Source organism: Sapajus apella, unplaced genomic scaffold (assembly GCF_009761245.1).
Source record: "Sapajus apella isolate SASKATOON/1434 unplaced genomic scaffold, GSC_monkey_1.0 scaffold64, whole genome shotgun sequence".
Classification (NCBI taxonomy): domain Eukaryota; kingdom Metazoa; phylum Chordata; class Mammalia; order Primates; family Cebidae; genus Sapajus; species Sapajus apella.
In genome coordinates, this window is record NW_022437004.1 from 10,913,550 (window position 1) to 10,938,180 (window position 24,631).

The 24,631-nt window shown below is 32.2% G+C and overlaps 1 protein-coding gene across 5 annotated transcripts in view; it reads right to left on the reverse strand.

The window, feature by feature from the left end:
- DPYD (dihydropyrimidine dehydrogenase) overlaps window positions 1–24,631 on the reverse strand; it is an 851,840-nt gene that overhangs the window by 737,492 nt on the left and 89,717 nt on the right. For all 5 annotated transcript variants that reach the window (XM_032248001.1, XM_032248002.1, XM_032248005.1 and 2 more), the window contains one exon: window positions 16,751–16,833. In XM_032248001.1, the coding sequence (XP_032103892.1) occupies window positions 16,751–16,833 (83 nt within the window). The remainder of the gene's footprint in view (window positions 1–16,750; window positions 16,834–24,631) is intronic.

Genomic DNA, 24,631 nt, shown 5'->3' on the forward strand with positions numbered 1-24,631 from the left:
CCCAGATGGGCCCTCTATATTCATTTTAGATCCTTCTGAACCTTTTTATTTCAGCAAGAATATTTTTTTAATTCTACAATTATTCTACAGTTATATCTCTCAAATGCTTAAATATTTTAAATACTTACCTAGTATACTAAACGCTCCTAGTATTAAAAAAAAAGAATATTTAGTAATACTAAATACTCCTAGTAAAAAGACAAAATTTCTCAATCGGGTTTCCCCAGATTGGCTCCTACCTACACCTTCAACCTCATCTCCCACAACGCATTTCCATACATTTTTAGTTACATTGGTTTGCACTTACTTGCATCTAACACATGCCCACAAAAATTCTGCATCAGAAATCTCTCATGTATGCATTGGCCTATTAGCCTATATCCACTTACCCTTCTTTCAGACTTCAGCTTGATTTACTCTTTGTTGAAGACTCCCCTGTCAAGTCTTCCCATAATTTACACTCTTAGCAATACTTCGCCTTTGTAGAATTATCTTAGTAATAATTTTATATACATTTGTGTGGTTATTTGATCAACGCCCACCTCCTTGCCCATCGTCCAATTTTCATGAGGATAAAGCTCATGAAAATTTGCTCATAACTGTATCCCCAGTTTCTACTTGTACTTTTCATATGTGAGAATTCAATAAATATTTGAAAGGCTAAACCAGGTTTAAGAGTATCTCCACAAATTTTCAATGCCACTATGCCTTCAATGGCCTTACACTATAACTCTCAAACTAGACTCATCTCTTAGATATAAATGCTAGTAGTGTTGCCAAATACAAATATTGCTCAAAGCAATAAATATTTCAATGTAATAACCCCTCTTTTTAAAGAAATCCTCTAAAATATCGTAGATTAGATCTTAGCATCTTGCATATAACTTCACTTCTAAACTTCAATAAATTTTACTGTCAATCAGTATTCTTAATTCTATCTTAATACACATACTAAATTTAAAAATTCTATTAAAATACATAATCATGTTGCAAACATATATAACTTTTCCCCTATTATAATCTCCAAATTGTTGGTTGAAATTCAAAGTGTATGTAATCATACACTGTAACTCTTACAGATAGTCCTTACAAAGCCTAATATCCTTTAAATTAGCAATTGTAGATAAAGAGCCTGAGGTCATTAACTTAAAGAAATTAATTTAAAATTATTAATAAAAATGTGATACATACACATTTGAAGGTAACATTAAGATTAGAAAATCACTATAAATGAAAATTTTAGAAAAGAGTACAACAATCATCCCTTTCTGGTGGTAACTTCTTTCTTTCCTTATCAGTTACTATATAGCTCTAATGATTTTCAGATTTTCCTTTACCCACTGCCTCTTCCCCATTGGTTTTGCTTTAATCTTCTCTCATGATTTTAGAATTAATAAATGCATGCTGATGACTTACAACATTTTATGCACATCACTGGCTTCCATCTAAATACTTTCAAAAAACCACCTCCTTGCCAGTAAACCTACCCCTAGGCACTAAGCTTTGAAAGCAGAAATTGAGGACTGTTCACTCTTACACTCTAGCATCCAGCGTTGTGCCTGGTATTTGACAGGCCCCATAACTGAACTGAATTTAATAATCAAGAACAGAAAAAGGTTTGCCTCATATTGTTTTTGGTAAACATATATGGTAATTATAATCACTTTCTGTATAATTAGAGATAAACCTGAAATGTAATAAGCCATTCAAAAATATTCAATTTGAATCATGGTACAAGGAATGTGTGTATACAACATTTACATGCATTTACAAACACTAAGGATTTTTTTTCCTTAGTGTTCCTTGTCCAAAGAACAAAAGACTTTCCTTTTAGTGGAAGGCCCCATGCAAGGTATAACTTTCAGACTGTAGTTAATGGTAATGACTAGCTCAAACTGACTACCCACTGTATTTAAATTATTTAATATAGTTTCCTCATATGCAATCATTTACTTTTAATTATATGTCAAAACGTGATTATTTTCATCATAGCAAGACAATTTTTATCCTTCTTTCACTATTAAAAAGAAAAAAAAATCAGATTCTCCAAATAGCTTTTTCATCCAAGCTGTTTAAATTTCAACCCAATTCTTACCTCTGGGTGAGAAATGTCTCAACCAATATTCCCCTCCCAGAATATGGAATTATAAACAACATCTAACAGGATGAAGGAAGAAATGAAATATGAAGGAAAAATGTGACAATGACAAATATAATGCCAGTAAGTAATTTAACCTTATTGTAAATCATTTTTCTTTCCGCATCTAAAAGAAAAAAAAATTACTCTAAACTCTCCTGAAAGATAGAGAAAGATACTAGTAAGATAATTGGTTTGTAAACATAGCACAGATAACGACTAAAAGGATTACCTCTGTGGTCCAATGACAAACACTCATTTCCACTAAAAGTTGATGCTATGGAAGATCTCTAAATAAAATTACCACTATTACTTCTTCTATTCCCCAGCCAAAGTAATGGCCCTTAAAATGGGACAGTGCTATAAGCCTGAAGTTAGAAATGTCCTAAATTAAACTAAATTTCTTAGGCCTCTTGGGAAACATTAGGAAGACTGAACTTTAAATATCTGTATATAATTTCAGGATATCTACAATTTTATTCCTTTAATGTAGCTTTTCTCTAATGTGTGCCTAAAGTGTACTGACCAAGTACTTACTATATCCCATGGCCTAGATAGGAAGTGTGCACGCGCACGTGCACACACACACACACACACACACACACACACACTCCCCTAAAAATTTCTGAGAGGTAATGAGCTCTGCAAGAGGAATGAATCTGGGTCCAAATTCTGGCTCTTCCAATTTTGTGCCATGTGCTCAAATTACTTTACCTTTTTCATTCAATTTTTATTCATCTATCCTTTATTGATCCCTTTTGGAAAAGATGACACTGGAGCTGAGAGCTGAATAGCAAGAAGCAGCAAGGTATGGAAAAGCCCATGTAAAGAAGGAGCCCAGGTAAGCATCAGGTCCAAGCTGGAAAGCTTTAAGGATGGAAGGATGGTTGGTCAGAAGCTTTGTGAGCAAGGTTGAAAGAGGTTAATGAGTCAGGAAGATCACAAAGCTATTTGCAAGACACATTAGGAGTAAGGAATTTGTCATTTACTGTAAGCAAAATAGCAAGCCATTGTAGAGAAAGGTCACAGTTTGGTTCATCTTGGTGATCTGTGGAAAATGGATTTTTAAATAAATAGTGAAAAAAGGGAAACTGTATTAGAAATTTTTATACAGCTTTTTACTGATTAGATATAGGTGTGAAAGAGAAAAATTTTCCATGAATTCCAGATTTGCAGAGATAACTAGAGATTGTGTTACTGTCGTTTACTCAGATGGAAAGACTAGTAGAATAACTGGTTCAGTGGAAGGAAGATTGTGGTGAGAAATCCAGAGATCTCAAGCCTTGCCAGCATGGTGTAACTCCATCTCCACTAAAAATACAATATTAGCAAGCTGTGGTGGTGCACACCTGTAGTCCCAGCTACTTGGGAGGCTGAGGCACTAGAACTGCTCGAACCTGGGACAGGGAGGATACAGTAAACTGAAATCATGCAACTGCACTCCACTAGGTGACAGAATGAGACCCAGTCTAAAATTAAAAAAAAAAAAAAAAATCCAGAGCTCACCTTTGGGTATGTTAAAGTTGAGTTGTTATTTACATATTGAAGTGGCTAAGTGTTTGACTTTGTAAAGCTGAAGTTTATTGGAGACATCGAAATCAGAGGTGTAACTATGACAGTCACCATCAAATAGATAGTTACTTAAGGAAAGAGATGATAACTATCTAGAAACAGAAGGGAAAGTAGTAGAAACAAGGCATTCCAATATTATGTCACTATTTAGACATTGAAAAGAGGAGGACATAGCTACCTAAGAGACTTAAAAGGGGTGGCAGATGAAGCAGGGGAGGAATAAAACAATATAGCGTAACTTAAGCCTAGGGAGAAAAATGTTTCAAGAAGAGATGGTCAATTGAAGCAAATGCTGCAGAGAGGTCAAATACAAAGTGTAGATTTGGCAACACAGAGCAGTCTCACTGGACTGACAGCAAGAGATGCCCAGGTGGAGTGGATTAAGTTGAGAGCAGGCGATTAGAAAATGAAAAACCTTTATTGAGGACTCTTTTATTGGGTTGTGAGGGTAAGGAGCAAAATGGAGTGGCACCTGGAGACGAAAATGTAGACAGGTTTTATTATTTTGTCTTTAAGATGAACTATATGCAAGCATGCAGATGGAAATAATCACATAAAAGCAAAAATTTGTGTTGCAGGAAAGCAAGGGTAATTACACAGGGGAAACTTTTTTGTGTGTGGTGTTTGGTTTTGCATGCTTTTCTTTTGTTTTTTTTGTTTGTTTTTACTTTAGGTTCTGGGGTACATGTGCAGGTCATGCAGGGGTATTGCATAGGTGCATATTACATCTGGCATTTCTCCCATGTTACTTTGGAAAAGACTAGAGGAAATGGGATCCAGATCACAAGTGAAGGTGCTGGCCTCTGACAGGAGCAAGGCCTTTCCAGCCATCATAAGAAGTCATTGAAACTATGGTTTATTCCCAGTTCACTGCATGTCTGAACATATCAGAATAGCTATCACCAAACAACATCTTGTACGTCAAGAACACACCAAGAGCATTTATATTTTTTATTATTACTTATTAAGAGATGGATTCTGACTACATTGCCTAGGCTAGAGTGCAGTGGCTATTCACAGGTGTGAACACCAAACACTAAAACCTCATACTCCTTATGCTTCAAGTGGTATTCACACTTTAGCCTCCTGGGTAGCTGGGACTACAGGTTCCAAACGAATTTTTTAAATAGGGTTTAGAATATCCTATATGCCATCTCCTTGCCTCCAAAAAAAAAACCAAACAACAACAACAACAAAAATAACCCTCTTTGTAGGCTACAAGAAAATTATTTATTCATGATTCACTAATTTATTAAAAAAATACTTATTGACTAAAATGTTTAATAAAAGTAATTCTTTAGATAATTCCACGAGTACAAAACTTACAAAGGCATTAAAATAATATACCACAATCAATATTTTTCAAGCAATATCAGATATCATAGATGTACCTTAGTAGATACCATAATTCATCTACTTACAAGAAAAATAAACTAAAATATCACATTGCTGTCTTTTTATAGGTACCACAATGTAGAAAGCTAGTGTCCAACCAAGAGCAACATTGTACTGTAGTTTCAGTACACTATAATAGTTCATACAGTAGTTTCATACAGCATAATGAACTACATTTCATAATGTAAACTGTTCCTTGGTGGTTATTCCACATTTTAACTAAAAATGTAAACATGAATAATCAATGCTAATTAATTCAGTGGCACTGGTACCTATGTCTCATGTTTATTGCATATTGATGATTTTATAAGCTAGATTGTCTGTTTAATTCTTAATCACACTTAATTACTTGAATGAGTAATCTAGGAAATGTAATAGAATAGATTTACAGATAACAAATTATTATTTATAAGCACATAAACAGTATATTCCAAATATATCGAACTATCACTTGCAATGTGACAACTGTCACTTTGATGTACAAAGGTATCTGTAGACGACATGGGAATGCATGGGTGTGGCAGTGTTGATGTGGCTGTGTTCCAATAAAATGTTATTTACAAAGACAGGCAGCCATCTGGATTTAGTTCTTGTGTTATAGTTTGCAGACCCCTAGTTGAAAGCAGACATGACTTAAGTCCATTAGAATCAATTTCAAATAATTTTTGGAGAAATATGTTAAGAATCTGTGATTGTCTCTGATAGATTAATACATATATTATGAAGTTCTTCCAATTTTATCAATGAACATGATTATAGAACATTGACAGAGGTTCCCTGTCTTCTAATTTCTAGACTATTCTTTGGAATTGCATATTTCCTAGATTACTCATTCAAGTAATTAAGTGTGATTAAGAATTAAACAGCACAATTGAGTAGTTGTAACAGAAATTATGTAGCCTAGAAAGCTAAAAATGTATGCTATCTGGCTATCTGGCCTTTTACATCAAAATGTGTCCTTATTTCTAATTGACTGTCAAAAGAAGCAACACATTTTTTAAAAAGAATTTAACAGAATGGAAGATTTTTTCCCCAAAATAAAATAAACACAAATACCTTCAATGGAAGGTATTTAATACACATTATAATAACCTGTAGAAATGAAGGATAAAAAATTGTATTGATTTTCTTCTAAATATAACAAGCCGATTTATAAGAAATGAGAAATATTATAACTAAATGTCAATGTATATCCTCCAGAAGAGATGACTTACAAAAAACCTAAGGCCAGCTATTTTATTATAGTGTATTGTGGCATATACCCCAAATAATTAGAATGAGCAATAACAAAAAAATGCCAATGTGCTTATAAACAATATATTATCTGTAAATCTATTCTATTAGTTTTAAGTTGTTTACCACAAATATAATTACAAAATACGTATTCAAAACATGTAAACCACTAATTTTCCACATGCAAAAGCCTGATTCAAAAAGCAATTTACTTTATGGTTTACTTAAGCTGTGCAACTACATTAAAATATGATAGTATATACACAACAGCTTGTTAACAAGATTATCATAACATTAAAATCATAATGTGGCACTTCAATTATGGATACTTAAAATTAAAGCTAATCCTCACAGTGCCAATTTTTATCTCCTAAATAATTTTAGCTATTAGATGCTCATTCAAAGTCTGTATCTGAAATGATAAACATTCTAGAATAATGACTTAGCTCTGCACTTTTTCTTTGGTAGCAAACCAAAAGCTGCATCCCTTCTTTCCCAGTCTTTAACATACAATTTTTTGAAACTAAGGGGAAAATGCAATATTTTTCCTGACCTTGCTTGGCTCAGTGCTTCCTACTCATGTTGTTGTTGCCAATGCTGTTGTTTCAAATAGATACATTCTGTACATCAATGGTACATATTTTCTTTTCTGGTTTTATCATTCCAAATATATTGAACTGTCACTTGCAGTATTAATTTGAATTTTTTCTGCAAATATTGTGTTTGAACAAATGTCACCTAGTATATACTAGGCACCAGGTGGAACAAACCAATGCTTAGATTAATGAGTATTATAACGCATTTCATAAATAAATAATTAATAGCTTAATTAATCAAGTTAACCTATTAACCGATTTCATTTGTTCTACTGTTTCATCAGATTTGTACTTGATAATTATGTAATCAATATTTCTCACATTCAAATTCTAATTCAAGTTTAAAGTGAAGAAAAAGATTCTAAAATGACAGAATTATGTATTTATAAATGCCATTTGATAACAAAACCATAAATAATCCAAAAGTGTTGCTGACCATATGGCTGATTTTATTAAATACTGGTAACAACTTATGTAAGAGTTTTCTTCTATTTCTCATAAATGGTGGTAAAATTAAATTATATTTGAGCCATCTGAAACTGAGTGTCAAATCTTGCTTTCAGTCACTCCTGAAGTATGTGAATGGAAGTAATATTCCTAATTTACATGGCAAACAGATAATACTAAATGTCTGTGTCCATGTGGGTGCATGTATACACAAGTGTATAAAGACATATACAGATATTCATGTTACACAATGTACATTAAATTAATTACATAAATTATGAAATTACATAAAATTAATTACATATATTTTCTGATCTGTATTTGAATGATGTTTATTAGAGTAAGTGCATGATTATCTAATGTAATGCTACACTTTTGTCTTTCGATTTCAAAAATATCTGAAAGTACTCATCCTGATGGCCTTGATATTCATGTGTTAGGTGGCATAAACCAAACCAAGGAACATGCACTGGGCATGATGAAATATGTGTTTTTCTAGCATAGAAATGATAAACACAAGACGTTCTCTGTGCATAGAAGACTACAGTGTACTCTTCTCCTGTGGTGATTTGGGGAGTGGGGCTTTCAGGAGGTTCCTACTGGTCTTTTTAGTGATAAAACATAATGAAGATAGAATTTTAGAATGACTAAAACAGAAAAGAGCTGAAACATTGCTTTTGAATCCACTCTCAACTGCTCAAACTTCTCATGTAGTTAAAATACACTCTGGTACATGGGCATTACTGATTATAAAGGAATTTGTTTTTGAACACTTTGAAAATAAAAGAAGTTATACATGTTAAATCATCTATTATTATTTGCATCATTATATAACATTTTCAGAATGTTTAAAAAATTATTTACTTTCCATACTATTAAACAATCTGCTAATTTCATTAGAATTATTTTGTTAATAATTTCACATTTTATTTTATATTCTTCTTCATTGCCACTTTGACTTTTCCCTCATAACTTTATATTTACTATCTAAATTACCTAATCAATTTGCTAATCTCACATACTTAGGATGCCTTCTCCTTCCTCTCTTCCATTTTTATTATAAAAGAATTTCATAGAACCAACTGTATCTCTGTAATCCTAATGAATACACCTGAAAGGCAAGGTAACTCCATACTCTAAATGCTGTCACACTGAAAACTGTCCTTGACTGCAAAGGGGAGATTATATAGAAATATATACATACATACATTATCTACATCATATATAACACATATATAAATATGCATACACATGCACATACACACACAAATCTCTACAAAGAAGATCAAGTAGAATAATGATAATATTCTTATCTTTAAATCTTATTCAGATGAACAAAATTACTCAGTTCACGGTTTACTAATCACAGTTTATTCCTAGTCATGGTTCATGTGGAAGTATCAGTTAAAGTATCAGTGTAGTTCAACCATATATTTAGCAAGAGATGCAGTATCAACTTAACTCAAATAATAAACAGCTATAATAATACCTAGGTTCCAGCAGTAACATAATCCTTAGGTCAGATGGTAGTCAGCACTAGTACTACTGGATACTAACAGAGGAGTGAAATTAAAGACATACTTTAAGCTAATACACATAGAAGGGATATACCAGAAAAACTGAAAATTACCTCTTTTAAATATCTTGGAATCTCTCTTCAGACCTCAGCCTTTCAATAAAAGGTTAGATTGCTATTTATATTCCTTCCACCTCTAAAAGTCCTTGAGTTGAAGGTAAAGAAACACCACATTAAAGCAATTTTAACCTTTTGACTCAAATAATATTTAGAAATGTTATCCCTCTTAAAAACTACTTTCCAAGTTTACATGGTTATACTTTCATATTTAATTCTGCATAAATGGCTGTGTTTATTATGCACCTAAAAATTGTATTATACACACCAGAAAAAAAGCCAGCACAGAGAAACTGTGCAACTCAACATCACCATCTAGTGACAAAATTCTTAACACGTGATGAAGGCAAGCAAAAAAGAATACATTTCATTTTTTTTTTATGTCTCTATTATTAAACACAATTACAGGCATACCCATTTTTAGACTGCATTCTAGCTCGGGCAATAAAGCAACACCCCTGTTCTCTCTCCCTCTTCCTCTTCCTCTTCCTTCCTTTCCTTCATTATTTTTTTTTTATTTTCTTTTTTTTTTTATTCTTTCCCTTTTTTCTCTCTTTCTTCAAAGGAAAAAAAAAAAAAAAGACGGTGGGTTGAACGTGGTTTTGAGTCAGGTTGCTGGGTTTGACAAATAAAAAAACAGGAAGCCCAGTTAAATTTGAATTTCAGCAAAATAACAGACATTTTAGTGTAAGTACATCCCATGCACTATTGCTTATACTTATTATCTGCTGTTATTCTAAATTTGCTGGGCATCTTTTATTTTATCTGGCAATCCTAATTTGAGAGGAAAGTTTGAGTTGTGTGTTAGACAGAGATGTTGCGTAGACAAAAAGAAAAAAAAAGTGCCTTTAATCTTTAACTTCTAGTGGTTAAAAAAAATACATTTCAGAGATATTATGTACTGGTAGTTCATCTTTATATTACTAATGTAAATATAACAGGTCTCACTAAATAGACTTGGCTCTGTGAATAAAATAATGCCTATTTGGTAATGTTGGCACCCCAAAAACAATTTGCATTCTTGCCATAGAGGTATACCCATAAATCTATTAACAACCTATATTTAATGTGTATTAATTAAGACATTGTCAAAGAACTCCCATTAGCATTTTTACCTTTTTAATTAATGAATACATTCTATACATAACTCTTTTTTTCACAATCTAATGTCAGCTTTTCTCAAGTTATTCAATTCAAATACCTTCCCACTGCATATACCTATTACCCTTAGCACTCTACTGCCTGTGAGACTGAAAAGGGACATGGGAGGCTGAGCAGGGTGGATCACCTGTGGTCAGGAGTTCCAGACCAGAATGACCAACATGGTAAAACCCCCTCTCTACTAAAAATATACAAACCAGCCAAACATGGTGGTGCATGCCTGTAATCCCAGCTACTTGGGAGGCTGAGGCAGGAGAATCACTTTAACCTGGGAGGTGGAGGTCACAGTGAGCAGTGATCACAACATTGCACTCCTGCCTGGGCAACAAGAGCAAAACTCCATATTAAAAAAAAATAAGAAGAAGGGAAAAAAAGACAACACAATGTTAAACATGGCTCCATCCTTCCTTTTGATGTTCAGGATTTATCACAGGGGCTAAGACAGGTGCAAAATATTACCTTGACATTAAAGAGTTGAATTAGCCAAAATAAAGTACAATGAAAAGAAACTGAGAATTTTACCTTTGAATTCATTATCATACTATAAATCAGAGATTTGACTTACAGATGATGCACTTTTTTCCTGTCCTTAAAATGTTTTTTTCTTAAGTCATCATTTTCAGAAATCCTGTATAAGATTTCCACACAGCCATGGCACTACAATGGACCATGTAGAAGTTAGACTAAATGTACTGCCTCTAGTATTCTATATGCTAAGGCTGCAGTGAACTTCTCCATTGAATTCCATTATTTATGTATTACATATGTAATTCTTATAAGCACATACATCATTAAAAGGAAATAATGTATACAAACATATTTTATAACTCTTTATTAATTTTCATAAATTATAAAACATTCTCTATTATATATATCCTAGTTCCTCATATCCATCCTAGGAGTTTTTAAAGCCTATGTTACAAAAAAGTAAGACTAAAATAATTTATTTACCAAAAATTATAGTTGGAGTCCCAAATTTGATTCTGATTATTGATTCCAATATTAACTTCATATTTTGTTTTTAGGTTTCTCCATTTTTCCTTCACTATTTTTCTAATTATTCATAATATATTCCCATTACAGAAAATTTAGAACGGAAAAGTATAAGCCTCAAAAAAAGTATCTGTCATTCCTATATTTTTTCTCTGCATCTTTTATGTTCAGTTGGGATAATACTCTACAAGCAATCTGTTTCTCTCTCTCTCTCTCTCTCTCTCTCTATATATATATATATATATATATACACATACATATATATATACATATATATACACACACACATAAACAGATTTATGTAAATTATAAATATGTACATTTTAAATATGTATAAATCTATGTATATCTGTATATATAGATATATATTATATATAAATATATATACAGATTTTTATATAATTTATAAATATTTTAAAAGTATAAATATAAATATATAAATAATACATATATATTTATATGTAATATATAAATGTGTGTGTGTATATATATATATATATATTTATGCTACATATAGAATTTCCTTATCTGTTGCCTTAATAGTAGACATTTAGTTTCTATTACATTTGTTCATGGTTATATTCCATAATCTGAGGCTCACATTCGTATTATCCATAATTTCTATGGCTTCTGTATATTCCTAGAAGGTAAATTAATACAAAAAAGGTATGGTTGTTTTAAGGCTCTTAGTACTTACTGGCACAATCCTTTCCCTAAATGCAGCAGTATTTTTCAATCCTCTGAGAATGTGAGAATGGCTGTCTCACCATTTCATTTCTAGCCATCTGTGAGAATGGCTGTCTCACTATTCCATCTCTAGCCTCAAAAACTTCCTTCCCAACAAACTGTATTAGCAGCAATAAGCAAGAGATTGGTGTATTTTTATGAAATTTACACTTTCTGTGTGTCATTAGAGTTGAATATTTTCAAGGGTTTCTTAATCATACTTTGCCAATTATCCACTGAGCTCCCAATTTTTAAAATCTGTCATACATATGGCAATATAGTACATTGATGTCTTTTAATTTTGTGATGTTCCCCATTTGCATAAGCTTTTAAAAATAAGTTTGTTTTGTTTTCAATTGGCACATAATAGTTGCACATATTTATTGGATAGTGTGATGTTTTGATACATATTAGATTGTATAATGATCAAATCAAGGTAATTAGCATATCTATCACCTCAAACACTTGTCATATTTTTTGTGGTGACAACACTCCAAATTTTCACTAGTTATTTTAGAGTATACAATATATTACTGTTGACTATAGTCACCCTGCTGTGCTATAAAACACCAACCTCTCCTCATTTCCACTCCACACTACTCTCGCAAGTCTCTGGTAACCGCTATTCTACCCTACTTCTACAAGATGAACCTCTTTAAATTCCACACGAGTGAGATCATGCAGTGTTTGCCCTTCTGTGATTAGCTTATTTCACTTAAAATAACATCTTCTAGGTTGATCCATGTTGTTGCAAATGATGGAAGTTTTTTTTTGTTGTTGTTGTTGTTTTTTTTTTTTTTTAGTGCCTCATCTGTTTCCCCATCTCAATTTCAAAGAGTCACTTCTATATTCCACTGGACTTTGACTGTTTCATTTATTTCCTATAGCTTTTTAAAAATGCATAAAATTTCCTTTGGTCCATGTGAAGTGAGAATATAAAGTCTTTTTTGTTTTTGGCCCAAACAGCAAAAAGAAAAGAAATTCTTTTATACCTTTTACTGAGTGATTGAACATGTCCTGTATTATTTGGGGTACTTTACCATATAATAAATTCAACAGCTCTTTATAGCATCTATTATCAATTAGAGATACTATTTAAGTGACATGTAGAAGAACTTAAGAATTTCCATCTTCATTTTGAATATGATCACATTAAAAGACGACTAATTCTTACGGAGGTTTTGTTGTTAATTCTATTAGGCTTTCTGTGTATATATCATGTATTTATAAAATAAGAGCTACCTTATCTCCTCTATATCAAGTCACACTTTTTAGTTTTGGTTTTGTACCTATTACCAGGTTATGGATCTACCTTTTACTATTAGTTTTCTAAGAAAGTAAGTGTGTCTATGTGTGATGTGTGTGAACACAGTTTAGCTTCACTCTGGCCTCTCCGTTGTTGAGAACTTTGTTAAGTGAGAGGGAGTCAAATGTCACATTAGTAACACAAAAACATCCTTTTAGGGCAGCACAGACCAAACCACAGCCACTAAACACATAAAAATATTCAAATTTAAATTAATAAAAATTAAGTAAAATTAAACATTCAGTTCTTCAGTTACACTCATCACATTTCAGGTGCTCAGTGGCCATATATGGCTGATAGCTCGCACACTAAATGGCACAGGTGGAGAACATTTCTCTTATCACAGAAAGGTCTTCTTGGCAGCTTCGGTCTAGATGTCTCTAAGAGCCACAGAGCAATGGCCCAGGAATTCTATTCCCCTATCCTTTTCCTCTTAGGCACATTATATTTCAGTCTAGTCTTACTCTGTTAGAGAATGTGATTCAAAATTTTAAATCCCCAAATATGTTTCTGGCACACATTTTCCTAAGCCCTGTATTTTCTTAGACATCTGGGTGGACTTTCCTTCTTTCTTATCCCAATACACTATTCTTGGAAATCACATGCCTTCCCACGGCTACAACAAGTATCAAAATACAAACAAGTCTCAAGTGTGCACACCAACCCCCAGTCTTTTCCCTGAGTTGAATTATATTTTCCCTCTGCCTATTGCACATTTACATGAGCTAACCTTAGCTATCTCACAGTCACCTGAAAACCCAAATCTTCATTAATCCTCTTTTTTTCTCTCTCCCTACCTCAATTAATATGTTTATTTAATGTTTTATTTAGCTAGCATACTCCAGAGAGGGTTTTAACCCCTCATGCTTTTTACACTGCAGGGTTACAGGCTTACAGGCTCAGGGTATCCTTAAGACTGGAATCAGGAAGAAGCATGGGAGGGATCTAAAGTGATTTGTAAACTCAGGAACTGGCAAGAGACTAGGTTCAAGACTGCATGGCAAAGACTGGCCAGAGAGACTGGATGAGGTAGCTAAGAATCCTCTTTTCTGTTCCAAGCTCACAGAAATAGTAAACCCTTAATAAATAAAGAAGTGCCCAAGATGGTGAAAGGTCCCCCCCCAACACAGCAGCCACAATAAGACAATCTTCAGACGTGGGTCCAGGTCTGTTTCAGTTCCTCCTGGCTAGATACATTCAGGACAAGAACACCATCGTGGGTCACCTGGAGCCACCTAAGGCCTGCTGAAGAGATCAAGCTAATAAGAAAAGGGGATGCTGACACAGCCAGCTACGCCAGGCCAACGGACTAAAAAAGAAGCTACCATGAAGCGGGTCTTCACCTCAAGCATGTTTCAAACACATTTCAAAAAGCACCTGACCCACCGTATATTAAACTGTTGAATGCTATTAATTACTAAATTATTTCACCACATTTAATGAATCCACACATTTTGTGTGTGTGTGTGTGTGTGTGTGTGTGTGTGTGTGTGTGTGAAAAATATACAACTTATACAAACAAGTACATTTCATAGCCATAAAATTAAATTCTCATTTAAATTATCTGGACTTCTGCTTTATCTCATAGTATGGGTGGTTGGGCGGTTATTCCAGCCGGGCAATACTTGTTTTTCTCATCTGTTCATCTCCATTTTTTAAAAAAACAGGACATCCTGGTATGTTCTAAAATGTTATGTATTAGAAAATTTGGCAGAATTTAATAATCTCTTCATATGAAGTTAATTCTGATAATTCAATTTGTTTTTTTCTTGAGGACAAATTTCCTACACTGATTACCTATCCTTTCCTTGTTCATTGTCATTTCCTCATTCACATCAATTTTCATTCACGTTGCCTTTTCAGTACTTTTTATCTCTTTGGTCTTCAGTTTTCTATTCAAAGCATAAGAGTTGACATCTTTGTCTTCCTGTTTGTCTATGTATTTACTTCAAAATAAATAAATGTAAAAATATAGAGAATAACTTCAGTTTTCTAAGTAAATATTGGCATGCATGCTCACTGTATTTATAATATAATAAGCAATTACCAAAAATGATGTGTTCAATTTATAGCAGTGACAATTTTAGGATACACCACTATGTATATTGAAAATCAGAAATTCATTCATAATTTCTGCATTACCCTTTTCCAAAATAAATATTTTACAACTTATTTTTAATTTACTAAAATTTTCTATAACAAACTTTCTGAGAATATCTGATTGCATTATGCATAGATACAAATTCTCTATTGTGTACTCAGTTTTATTTTTCCCTCTTTTTTATTAGTAAAGACATTAACAATAAAATAGGCTCACTTGCTCCAGCTGGTAATTTCTCATACTAGTAATATATTATTCCTCTTTTTGTGACATCATAATCATCTATACAGAAGTACCATGTATCTTTGTGTAGAAGCTACTGTTTCCATTAAATTTAATTACCTCCCCCTGTGGTTTTAAATAGAAGTGGCTTCAAAATGAGGGCAGCTTCTATTAAATTTAATTACTTTCTCCTGCTGCTTGTATGGTAAAAGGAAGGTTACTAAATGAGAGCAGCTTCTAAACTAAAGTATATGGTAACTGTGTGCTAGCAATAACAAAATTGTATCTAAACTACCTTTCTAGGAAGCCTCTTAGATTTATCCTTTCTCTCATTTTAATATTTTTAGCCTTAACATCCTTGAAAAATGAGCATTAAGATAGAAGGAGGCACATTTTAAAATCTATTTTAATTTTATACGCTAAATATAAAAAATATTGTTTCTTTATAAATATATTGGAAATTAAACTACACAAACATTCAAGCTCAGAACTTTTCAGACTAGTGTCATTTGTTGTTTTCTCATAGAATGATGAGTTTTATTTCCCACACATTTTTAATGTCTAGTACAAAGCCTTTCTTGATTCTGATCAAATAGATTTGAAAAATGCTTCACTAAGAGTTATTTAAAAAGCATCAAATTGGGGGCAATTTCATATAAATATTCAGAATTACTGATGTTAAGAAGTGAAAAAAGAAAAAAAATCAGGCTCATTATAGATCACTGTAGTTGAAAGGAAGTTAATTATATGCTTTGTAATAGTATAAAAATTTAAATCACTAAAAATACTATAATACAATATAATCCTATAAAATGTTATAGAAGATGAAAATGTAAGTGCCTCTCTTTAAATTAAATATTAATTAGGAGGAAATAATACTCAGTTACAGCACCATTGTACAATGTTTATTTTTTTTATATACAGGCAGAATTTAGATGAACAATATTTTCATTCAATCACACAGTTTGGTATAAATATAAAACAAGACACCCCTTAAGCATTTTAAGCAACAAATTAAACATTTACATTTTTTACTGTGCACTGAGGCTTAACATTTATGCAGCTTCAAAACCAAAGTACAGCCTCAAGGGAAGTCTCTCCACTGACAAATTAATACCTTAGAGAACAGAGCTGAATGGTGGCAATGAACTCATTTGTTCCCCAAATAATGAAGAATGACTTTTTCTTTACCACATCTGTGACTGTTGCTATGGTGACCCAGACTTACCTCATTGCTTCTCGGAGAGCTCCTCGCTCACCAAGAGTCGTGTGCTTGATGTCATCAAAATTATTCTCCAGGTTCTCACAATTCTGCAACATATTTAAAAATTGCATTAATTCTCTAAGACCCTGAGAAAAATTATATCTATGCATTTATACAAAAATATAATTGATTATATCGATTATGGACTCATGAAAAATATGCATACCACTTTATCTGGGTAGGATTCATTAAAATTGACAGTTGAATCCAACAGTAACAAAATAAAATATTTTATGATACAACTGTCACAGAAGTCTCATTATCAATTTGTCAAAGTGGATAAACAGAAGAAATAAATTTATAAAAGTAGCAACGCTTCCTAAGTTTGAAGGAATAAAAATTAGTTCTCTAAAATAATCTTAAGTATAGCAAATCCAATTCAAACTCAAAAGAGAAAACCATTAAAGTAAGTTTTAAATCACTGCAAACAGTATACTATAAATATCAAGTTCTAAATAAGTTGACTAAGACAAAGGGAAAGAGCACAGATATAATAATGAAAATTTCAAAATGTTTCAATCAAAATTTTATAATCAGATTTTTAACAATTTTATGTGTAAAATTCACAACTGTATATATATATATATATATATATGTATATGAATTTGAAATTAAATAAGTCCAATTCTTAAAATTAAGTGAAAATCAGATTAGATCAAGTTCTTAGAAGAATTTTAAGATTGAGTAAATATGATATAAGCAGTTTAAATTTCATGTGTTTCCATTTTGGTAAATACTATAGCAATACTAGACTGAATTTTCTACAAGTATTTTTTAAAATTTTCAAAATTTTAAATATAATTATGTATACTAAAAACTCAGTTAATCTGACAGAACCCAAATAGGTTTTGAGGGCATACATTGTAGAAATTATATATATGAATCTTCTGGCACCTTAGATTTCTTAGGGAATTTAGCAGTATTTCGGTAATAAAATAACTGGATTTAATGTTTTAGTTAATTTTACAAAAAGAATAACTAAATAACAAAATTTAGTATGAATATCTTCTTTCTATTCTTATATAAGTATATTGAATTTTACAAAATTACAGAAATTTTATATTAATAATTTTCAACATATAAGAATCGATTTGAAATATATTGGTATATAAACCACTATTTTTAACCTTGATTTTTTTAAACTAAGTCAAATTAAGGCATAGATCCTTTTAACACAGAGCTATATGCTTTTATAATGAAAATCATTGAAATTACCAAAATGAATCTAAATAATTAGAATTCTCTATTTTTCAAAAGGTCATTTTTGGGTGTATACATTAAAAATATCCTCTTTTGTTCTCTCTTGTCTTTTCACATTTTTAGATATGTCTTTTCATGAGGAGAACTGCTTATCTGAGGTCCAATTTATTATTTTTCTAATTTAAGTATAGCGTTTTTGTGTCCTATTTAAGAAATTTAAAAACATTCTCAAAGTTATAAATGTTTTGGATGAGACCATTAAGAAAAATATATATAATTTTTTGTTTGTTTCTTTTTGGTTCTGAAATTCTTCATCACCTTCCTCCTCTTTGTCAATCCTACTTCAATGTTTAACTTTATTTTGGCCTCCACCACTGTAGAGGAACATGTTCATAAAAGAATTAAATAACAAAATTATTTAATGTAAATTGTTTTAAACTCCTTTCCTAGCATAAACAACAGGGTTGGAAGATTACTTGATTATCTAGTTTTTCTAGCCACCAAGACAGGAGATAAATACATTCATCGATTAAAAAAAAGAGAGAGAAGGCTGTTAGAGGTGACTCAGACCTGTAATCCCAGCACTTTGGGAGGCCAAGGGGGGCGGATCACAAGGTCAAGAGATGGAGAGCATCCCGGTCAACATGGTGAAACCCTGTCTCTAATAAAAATACAAAAACTAGCTGGGCATGGAGACGCACGCCTGTAGTCCAGCTAGTTCCAGAGGCTCAGGCAGGAGAATCGCTTGAACCCAGGAGGCGGAGGTTGCAGTGAACCAAGATTGTGTCACTGCACTCCAGCCTAGAGACAGAGTGAGACTCCATCTCCAAAAAAAAAAGAGTGAGAGAGAGTGAGAGAGAAAGAAAAGTGGACACAGAGAGCTTCCAATAGCCCCACTGAACTCTCTGTGATGTCAGGAATTGAGGCCAGCCAAATTTCTGATTTAGCTGAAATGTGGTATTCCAGAGTACTTTCACTTTAATGAGAAGAAGTCTCAACTTTAATAATAAGTTTACCAGGAAGTGGCTAAAATAGCATATTTTGCTTTGATGTGGAATGGGAAACCCAAAATGAGTATTAGGTTGACTAACAGAAGAAAGAATGCTCCATGTTTTACACTTCATGTCTGCATAAAGCTTATTATGCCCAACAGAACAATAAAGGAAATAAGTAAGCATTGTAGAATTTAAACAGTTAACTATTACCTTGACTAAAAATACTTCTGTATACAGAAATTAAAATCAAATCTATTTTTATGCTTCAAGAACAATATATAGCCGTATTAAAGAACAAACACATGATTTGAAATCTATTTCAGACAATATTAGGCTCTTGCCATATAGAATAAGTATTTCAACCAACTAACATGCTTACCTGTTCAAATTTCTCCATAAATAAAAGTAAGCATCAAATATCCACTGAGTAAAGGGCAAACAAATTCACTGTCTTGTTCACCACCAATAACACTTCCCTAACATTAGAGACAACTATAGGTAAAACTGAGCCGGTGTCCTCCCATCGAAATCTGTTCTAAGCCCGTTTATACGAGGATGGATGGAAGAAAAACTGTAAACTATTTGTAATCAACAAGTATTAATATGTTATTCATTCTAGGGGATTCTATACGATTTAGTATAGGACTATCTCAAAATAACACTTTCAGGAAAAACTATGACATAAGGCGCTTACTTTACAGGATAGGAAAGTCCACAAAATTCAATAAAATTATCTTATCTGTGATAGTGGCTTGTGATTTCCACCCTTCAAGTGCCTCCTAATTTCCTTTGACCAATATAATGGCATGAGAAACCTACAACCATCACAGCAGAAGAAAGGAAAAGGCAATGGGTACACAGAGAAAAGGGGACAGAGGGAATGAATGAACAAAGTACTCCTGAGAACAGCAAGCACAAGAACAAAAATAATCAGTGATTAGTAAAAAAAATACTGGCACAAAAAGCAGGCCTGCTAGCCTAGACACTGTGGAGCAAGAAAGTGGGAATACACAGGAAAAATGGAAGGTCACAAAGGTAATAGACATACCATGTGCTATAACAGGAACAATTTAACCCTGATTAATTAGTAGAAAACTGAAATTTGGAAAATTCATATCAGCAACCATGGTACACATTATAGCTTTAATATATAATGTATAGAGTGTGTGTGTGTGTGTGTGTGTGTGTGTGTGACGGAAAGAGGGAGAGACAGAGTATTAATTAACCAGTTAATATTGAGTAGTTACTCTGGGGTTAGGTACTTTTATTAGAAACTCTAACCATTTAATCTGCGTGACAACCATATGTATTCCTATTTTACAAATGAGGAAACAACCACAGGGGAGATTAAGATAATTTGCCCAGGGTCATACAGCTAGTAAGTGATAAAGCAGGGATTTGAACCCAAGTAGTCTAGCCTCAGAGCCAGACTCAAACTCCTCAGAAGACTGCTTCTAAAGAGGAAACTGCATAAGTGAATATAACAAAGTTCTGAATAGACCTTCCTCTAGGTGTTGTCAAATTTAAATACTGAGCTGGATGGATAAGAGTTTACTAGTAGAGTCAAATGGAGCAGAAGCTCTTGCAGGATTCTGTTTTATATCTGTCTGGATGTGCTATACTTTTTAATGTAGAAAAATATGGAATCCAATATACATATTTAGGCCAAATTAATACCCATAAATATTTTGCATGCAACAGTCTTTATTTGGGTCTGTGACACCACCGTGACAAATATAATGAGCAATTAAATTCCCAAGTGTTCAGATTTTGGCAGCAATTAAAGTAGAAGCTGGAAACTAAGCATCAAAAAGAACTGGTTTTGGTGGCCTTCTGCCAAATGAATCCCCATGGGTTGAGGGAAGGTCTAGAGTTTCAACTGTGATAGATTTCATAGTTTTATATTTCATCTGTATTAAAGATTCTATAAAAGTATAATGAAACAAATAAGTAGAATACCAACAGTCACATGAAAGAAAATGATATACAAGGAGATTTCTGAACACTGAGAAATTTAAATAAGATTCACTGAGTTATCTTTGCTCAATATGCCAAAAAAAAGTCAAAAAATTAAACCAAACAACTACTGATTCTGGATGGAGGTAGAAAGAGGCAAAAAAAAAAAAAAAAAAAAAAAAAAAACCGCCAGCAAATTACATTACTAAATAAAACAATTCACTGATAAGTCCACAGGCTTAATTTCTATTTTTTATGTTATAATCATGATAACTAAAACTAAGTCTGATGTAAAATTTATATACTAACCTAAATTTAGTAAATTAGGGAATCAATTTTAATAAATGAAAAGTCATGCAGAGTTAATGGCATAGCTGTTGGAATTTAAATCTCAGAATTACTAAGTAATAAAGGCTCAAGTTAATGAATTAAGTTTCAATTCAGAAAAAAAATCTTGAAAATCTGCATGTCAGGGATAATACTATGCACAGGGATAAATAAGACAAGACTTTGACTTGCTGACATGTACTTAGAATACAGAAGAGAGGAAATAATTCTCTTGCAACAAAAGATGAACAAGAGATGACTATGAGTTTGTTACTTATGAATGCGTCTTTGAAATGATTTAAAAATTTCTAGATTAAGACAAAAAATAGGGCGAGGACTGAGGTAATAAAACTGGCTGTAGCCTCAGACTTTACCACTACTGCTTAACAGCTAAGTCCTTTGATGACTTAATTAACTGAGTTTCCTCATCATGAAATATACTTACCTTCTAGAGCTATCAGCAAGATTAAATGAGGTAATGCACGTAAATCCCTTAGTACATTGAACAATGAGGTTTTCAATAAAAGTGGAAAAAGAGGAAAGTATTCATGAACCCCAACTCAATCCTAATGGATCAGATTTTATATGGTGAACTAGAAAAAAATATGCATTTTTCATGTTTTCCAGGTGATTTTTATGAATAATAAAGTAAAAGAAATACAGTCTTTATGGATTTTTTTTTAACTTTTTGGTCATAAGATTCTTATGAGGATATAATGAAAACCATGACCCTTTCCCTTAAAAAATTACATATTCACAAAAATACATATGCATAAGTACACAATATGCTATGCTATATACAACTTCAGTGTGCCAATACAGCCCCTGAAGCCCATCTATGGCCCAATGTCTGTGTACACCAAATTTTAGTATCAAGGATGATGATTTTACAATGGAACTAGATAGCTTAGAAATGAAAGTTACAAATATATAATCAGTAATCCAAAAACCTTGTGAAGCAAGGGGTCCAAAAGTCAGCAAATTTCTATTGTTGTTTGATAATAAAGCACTTTAAGTTCAAACATTAAATTACCAATAAAAAATATAATACAAAAGTCAATCCTGTTGCCAAGATAGAAATGAAAACCAGTCATTCACTCACTCATTCATTCCATATTTATTTGGAACCTAATGGATACTAGATAGTATGCTAATCACTGGAGACACTAAGGTTTAAAAACTTTTTTAACTTTTTATTTTCAAAAAAAGTAGCCCATTCAATAGGGCAATTGCTATAAGTAAATACGCCTCACATCCATGGCCATGTATTAGTGATAATTTAAAAATCTCAGCTGGTTGAAAACCTGCAGGATACTACATTTTGAAGGAGTCTCAGGGAATTATCACAAGGAAACCACCACTCTTATGGAGGCAATAATAAAATTCACAAATTTTAAATATGAGGAATATTTAAGTAAAATGGCACACTCCAACATGTACTGCTACAATTCTAAAGCAGTTCAGTGTTGGTTAATTTAAAGCTTTTCTTTAGGACATAAAGTAAATTGGGAAAAGGTAATACCAGCACATGCATTTCTCATGTAGTTAGAATTTCCTAAGGTCTAGGTTCCTCTAAAACGAATGAGTCAATTAGGTGAACTTACTCTTCCAGGAAAATGTTATATCTTAATTTTGGCACTCAACAAAAAGTCTCAAAACTAGTCCTGCTGAAGTTCTTTACAAGTAATAAATAATTACTATATTCAAATTTTTTTAAAATTCTAGATGAACATTCTAGTACCAATATATGATTTCCAGTTCTAATCAAGAGATTCATATTTCAATAGATAATTGCTTTTCCCTTTGGTGTGTCTTAACTATTCTAATCCTTTCAGGGAACATTAAGAGGTAATCATATTTAGCTAATGTCATTTCACTAATTATGGCCAGCTTACAATCAGGCCCTGTCTAGCAGAATCTTACATGAGTCACAGTGAAATACAATATAATGCAGTAAAAGAGGTAGGAGCTCTGCAGAGAAAATTTGTTTTTGAGTTTCATCTCTGCTACTAAACAGCTTATGTGTTCTTAGGAAAATGCTCAACAACCCAATCTGCAAATAGTCCTTCATAAAATGAAGGTAACAGTAAAGATGATGAAAGTAATATTACCCACTCAAAGTGTTATTGTAAATATTAAACAAAATTAAATCATGCATGTGAAAATATACACATTGTTCAAATATTAAATATTTTTTTAAAAATAGAATGAATCTCATTTCTACCTTCATAGTCTGAAATTATGTTAATTATATTAGAAATATTCTTAAGATTTCATCTCTCCTGCAGGGAAAGAAGTAACATTTTAATACTTTTTTGAGATAAATAAAAAGTTTAGTTACACTATTCTACCTGCTGATAATTCATCCCTGTATGAGAGGTCAACAAAATTCAGGATAAAATATTTGCTTTTTAATCATAATTTCATATTTAAAATTATAATGCATTTGTATAATGTATAGTTATATTCTTATTGAGTCTCATATGGCTTACATAATAATCAAATGAAACACAGTATCATTATTTCAACATATGTTGTGGAGTTCTGTGTCCCAGGTACTGCCAACCACAAACTATTATACAAATACTTATATTTACTATTTTGGAAGCCATTATAATTTACTTATTCACTTAATCTTGACAAGAGGGAAAGCTTTCCAAGAGCAATTTATAAAATGAAAATCTACTATTTCAACCAGGGAAGCCTGATCATCTTCAAGTTCTCAAAAATTTGACCAATCTCCACTAAATTAATTACCACTACAGGGAAACCACAGCTACACAATTGCTCTCTAGAATATTATCCTAGCATGATAAAAAATTTAATATAATCTAGGGGCTTTAAACTTAAAACAATCCCTTGTTCTTGATAGAGTTTTTGCTGAAGCATCTGGCAATCCCTGCTAGACTAAGTGGTGTCTAAGCAAGCAAAGAAAACTTTGGTATCTGGGATGGGGTGGGGGTGGCAAAGACAAATATTCCACTACAACTACTTAAGCATAGATATTCCTCTATGTCTCAGTTTTGGATGGTTAAGTTTTTCGTCTATGTTTTTAGGACTATCACTCACTTAAGAATGTTAACCAAATGTCTCAATCAATCTAATGAGTCTGTTCATGCATTTGTTAATAACACAGAAAACATATTATTCTTAGTCTTTGGAAATCAATTTTTAATGTAGGCTTAATTTAGTTAAAATATGCAAAAGTCTATTTAGATGATATGGCTGTGTAATACAATGCATGATATACTAAAACAATATCACACAGTGTGTGTAAGATGTAAAGTTAGATGCCAGGTAAACTCACAGATGTAAACAGTCTTTTCTCTAGTACATACTTAGAAGGATCACTTATTTTAAAAATCTG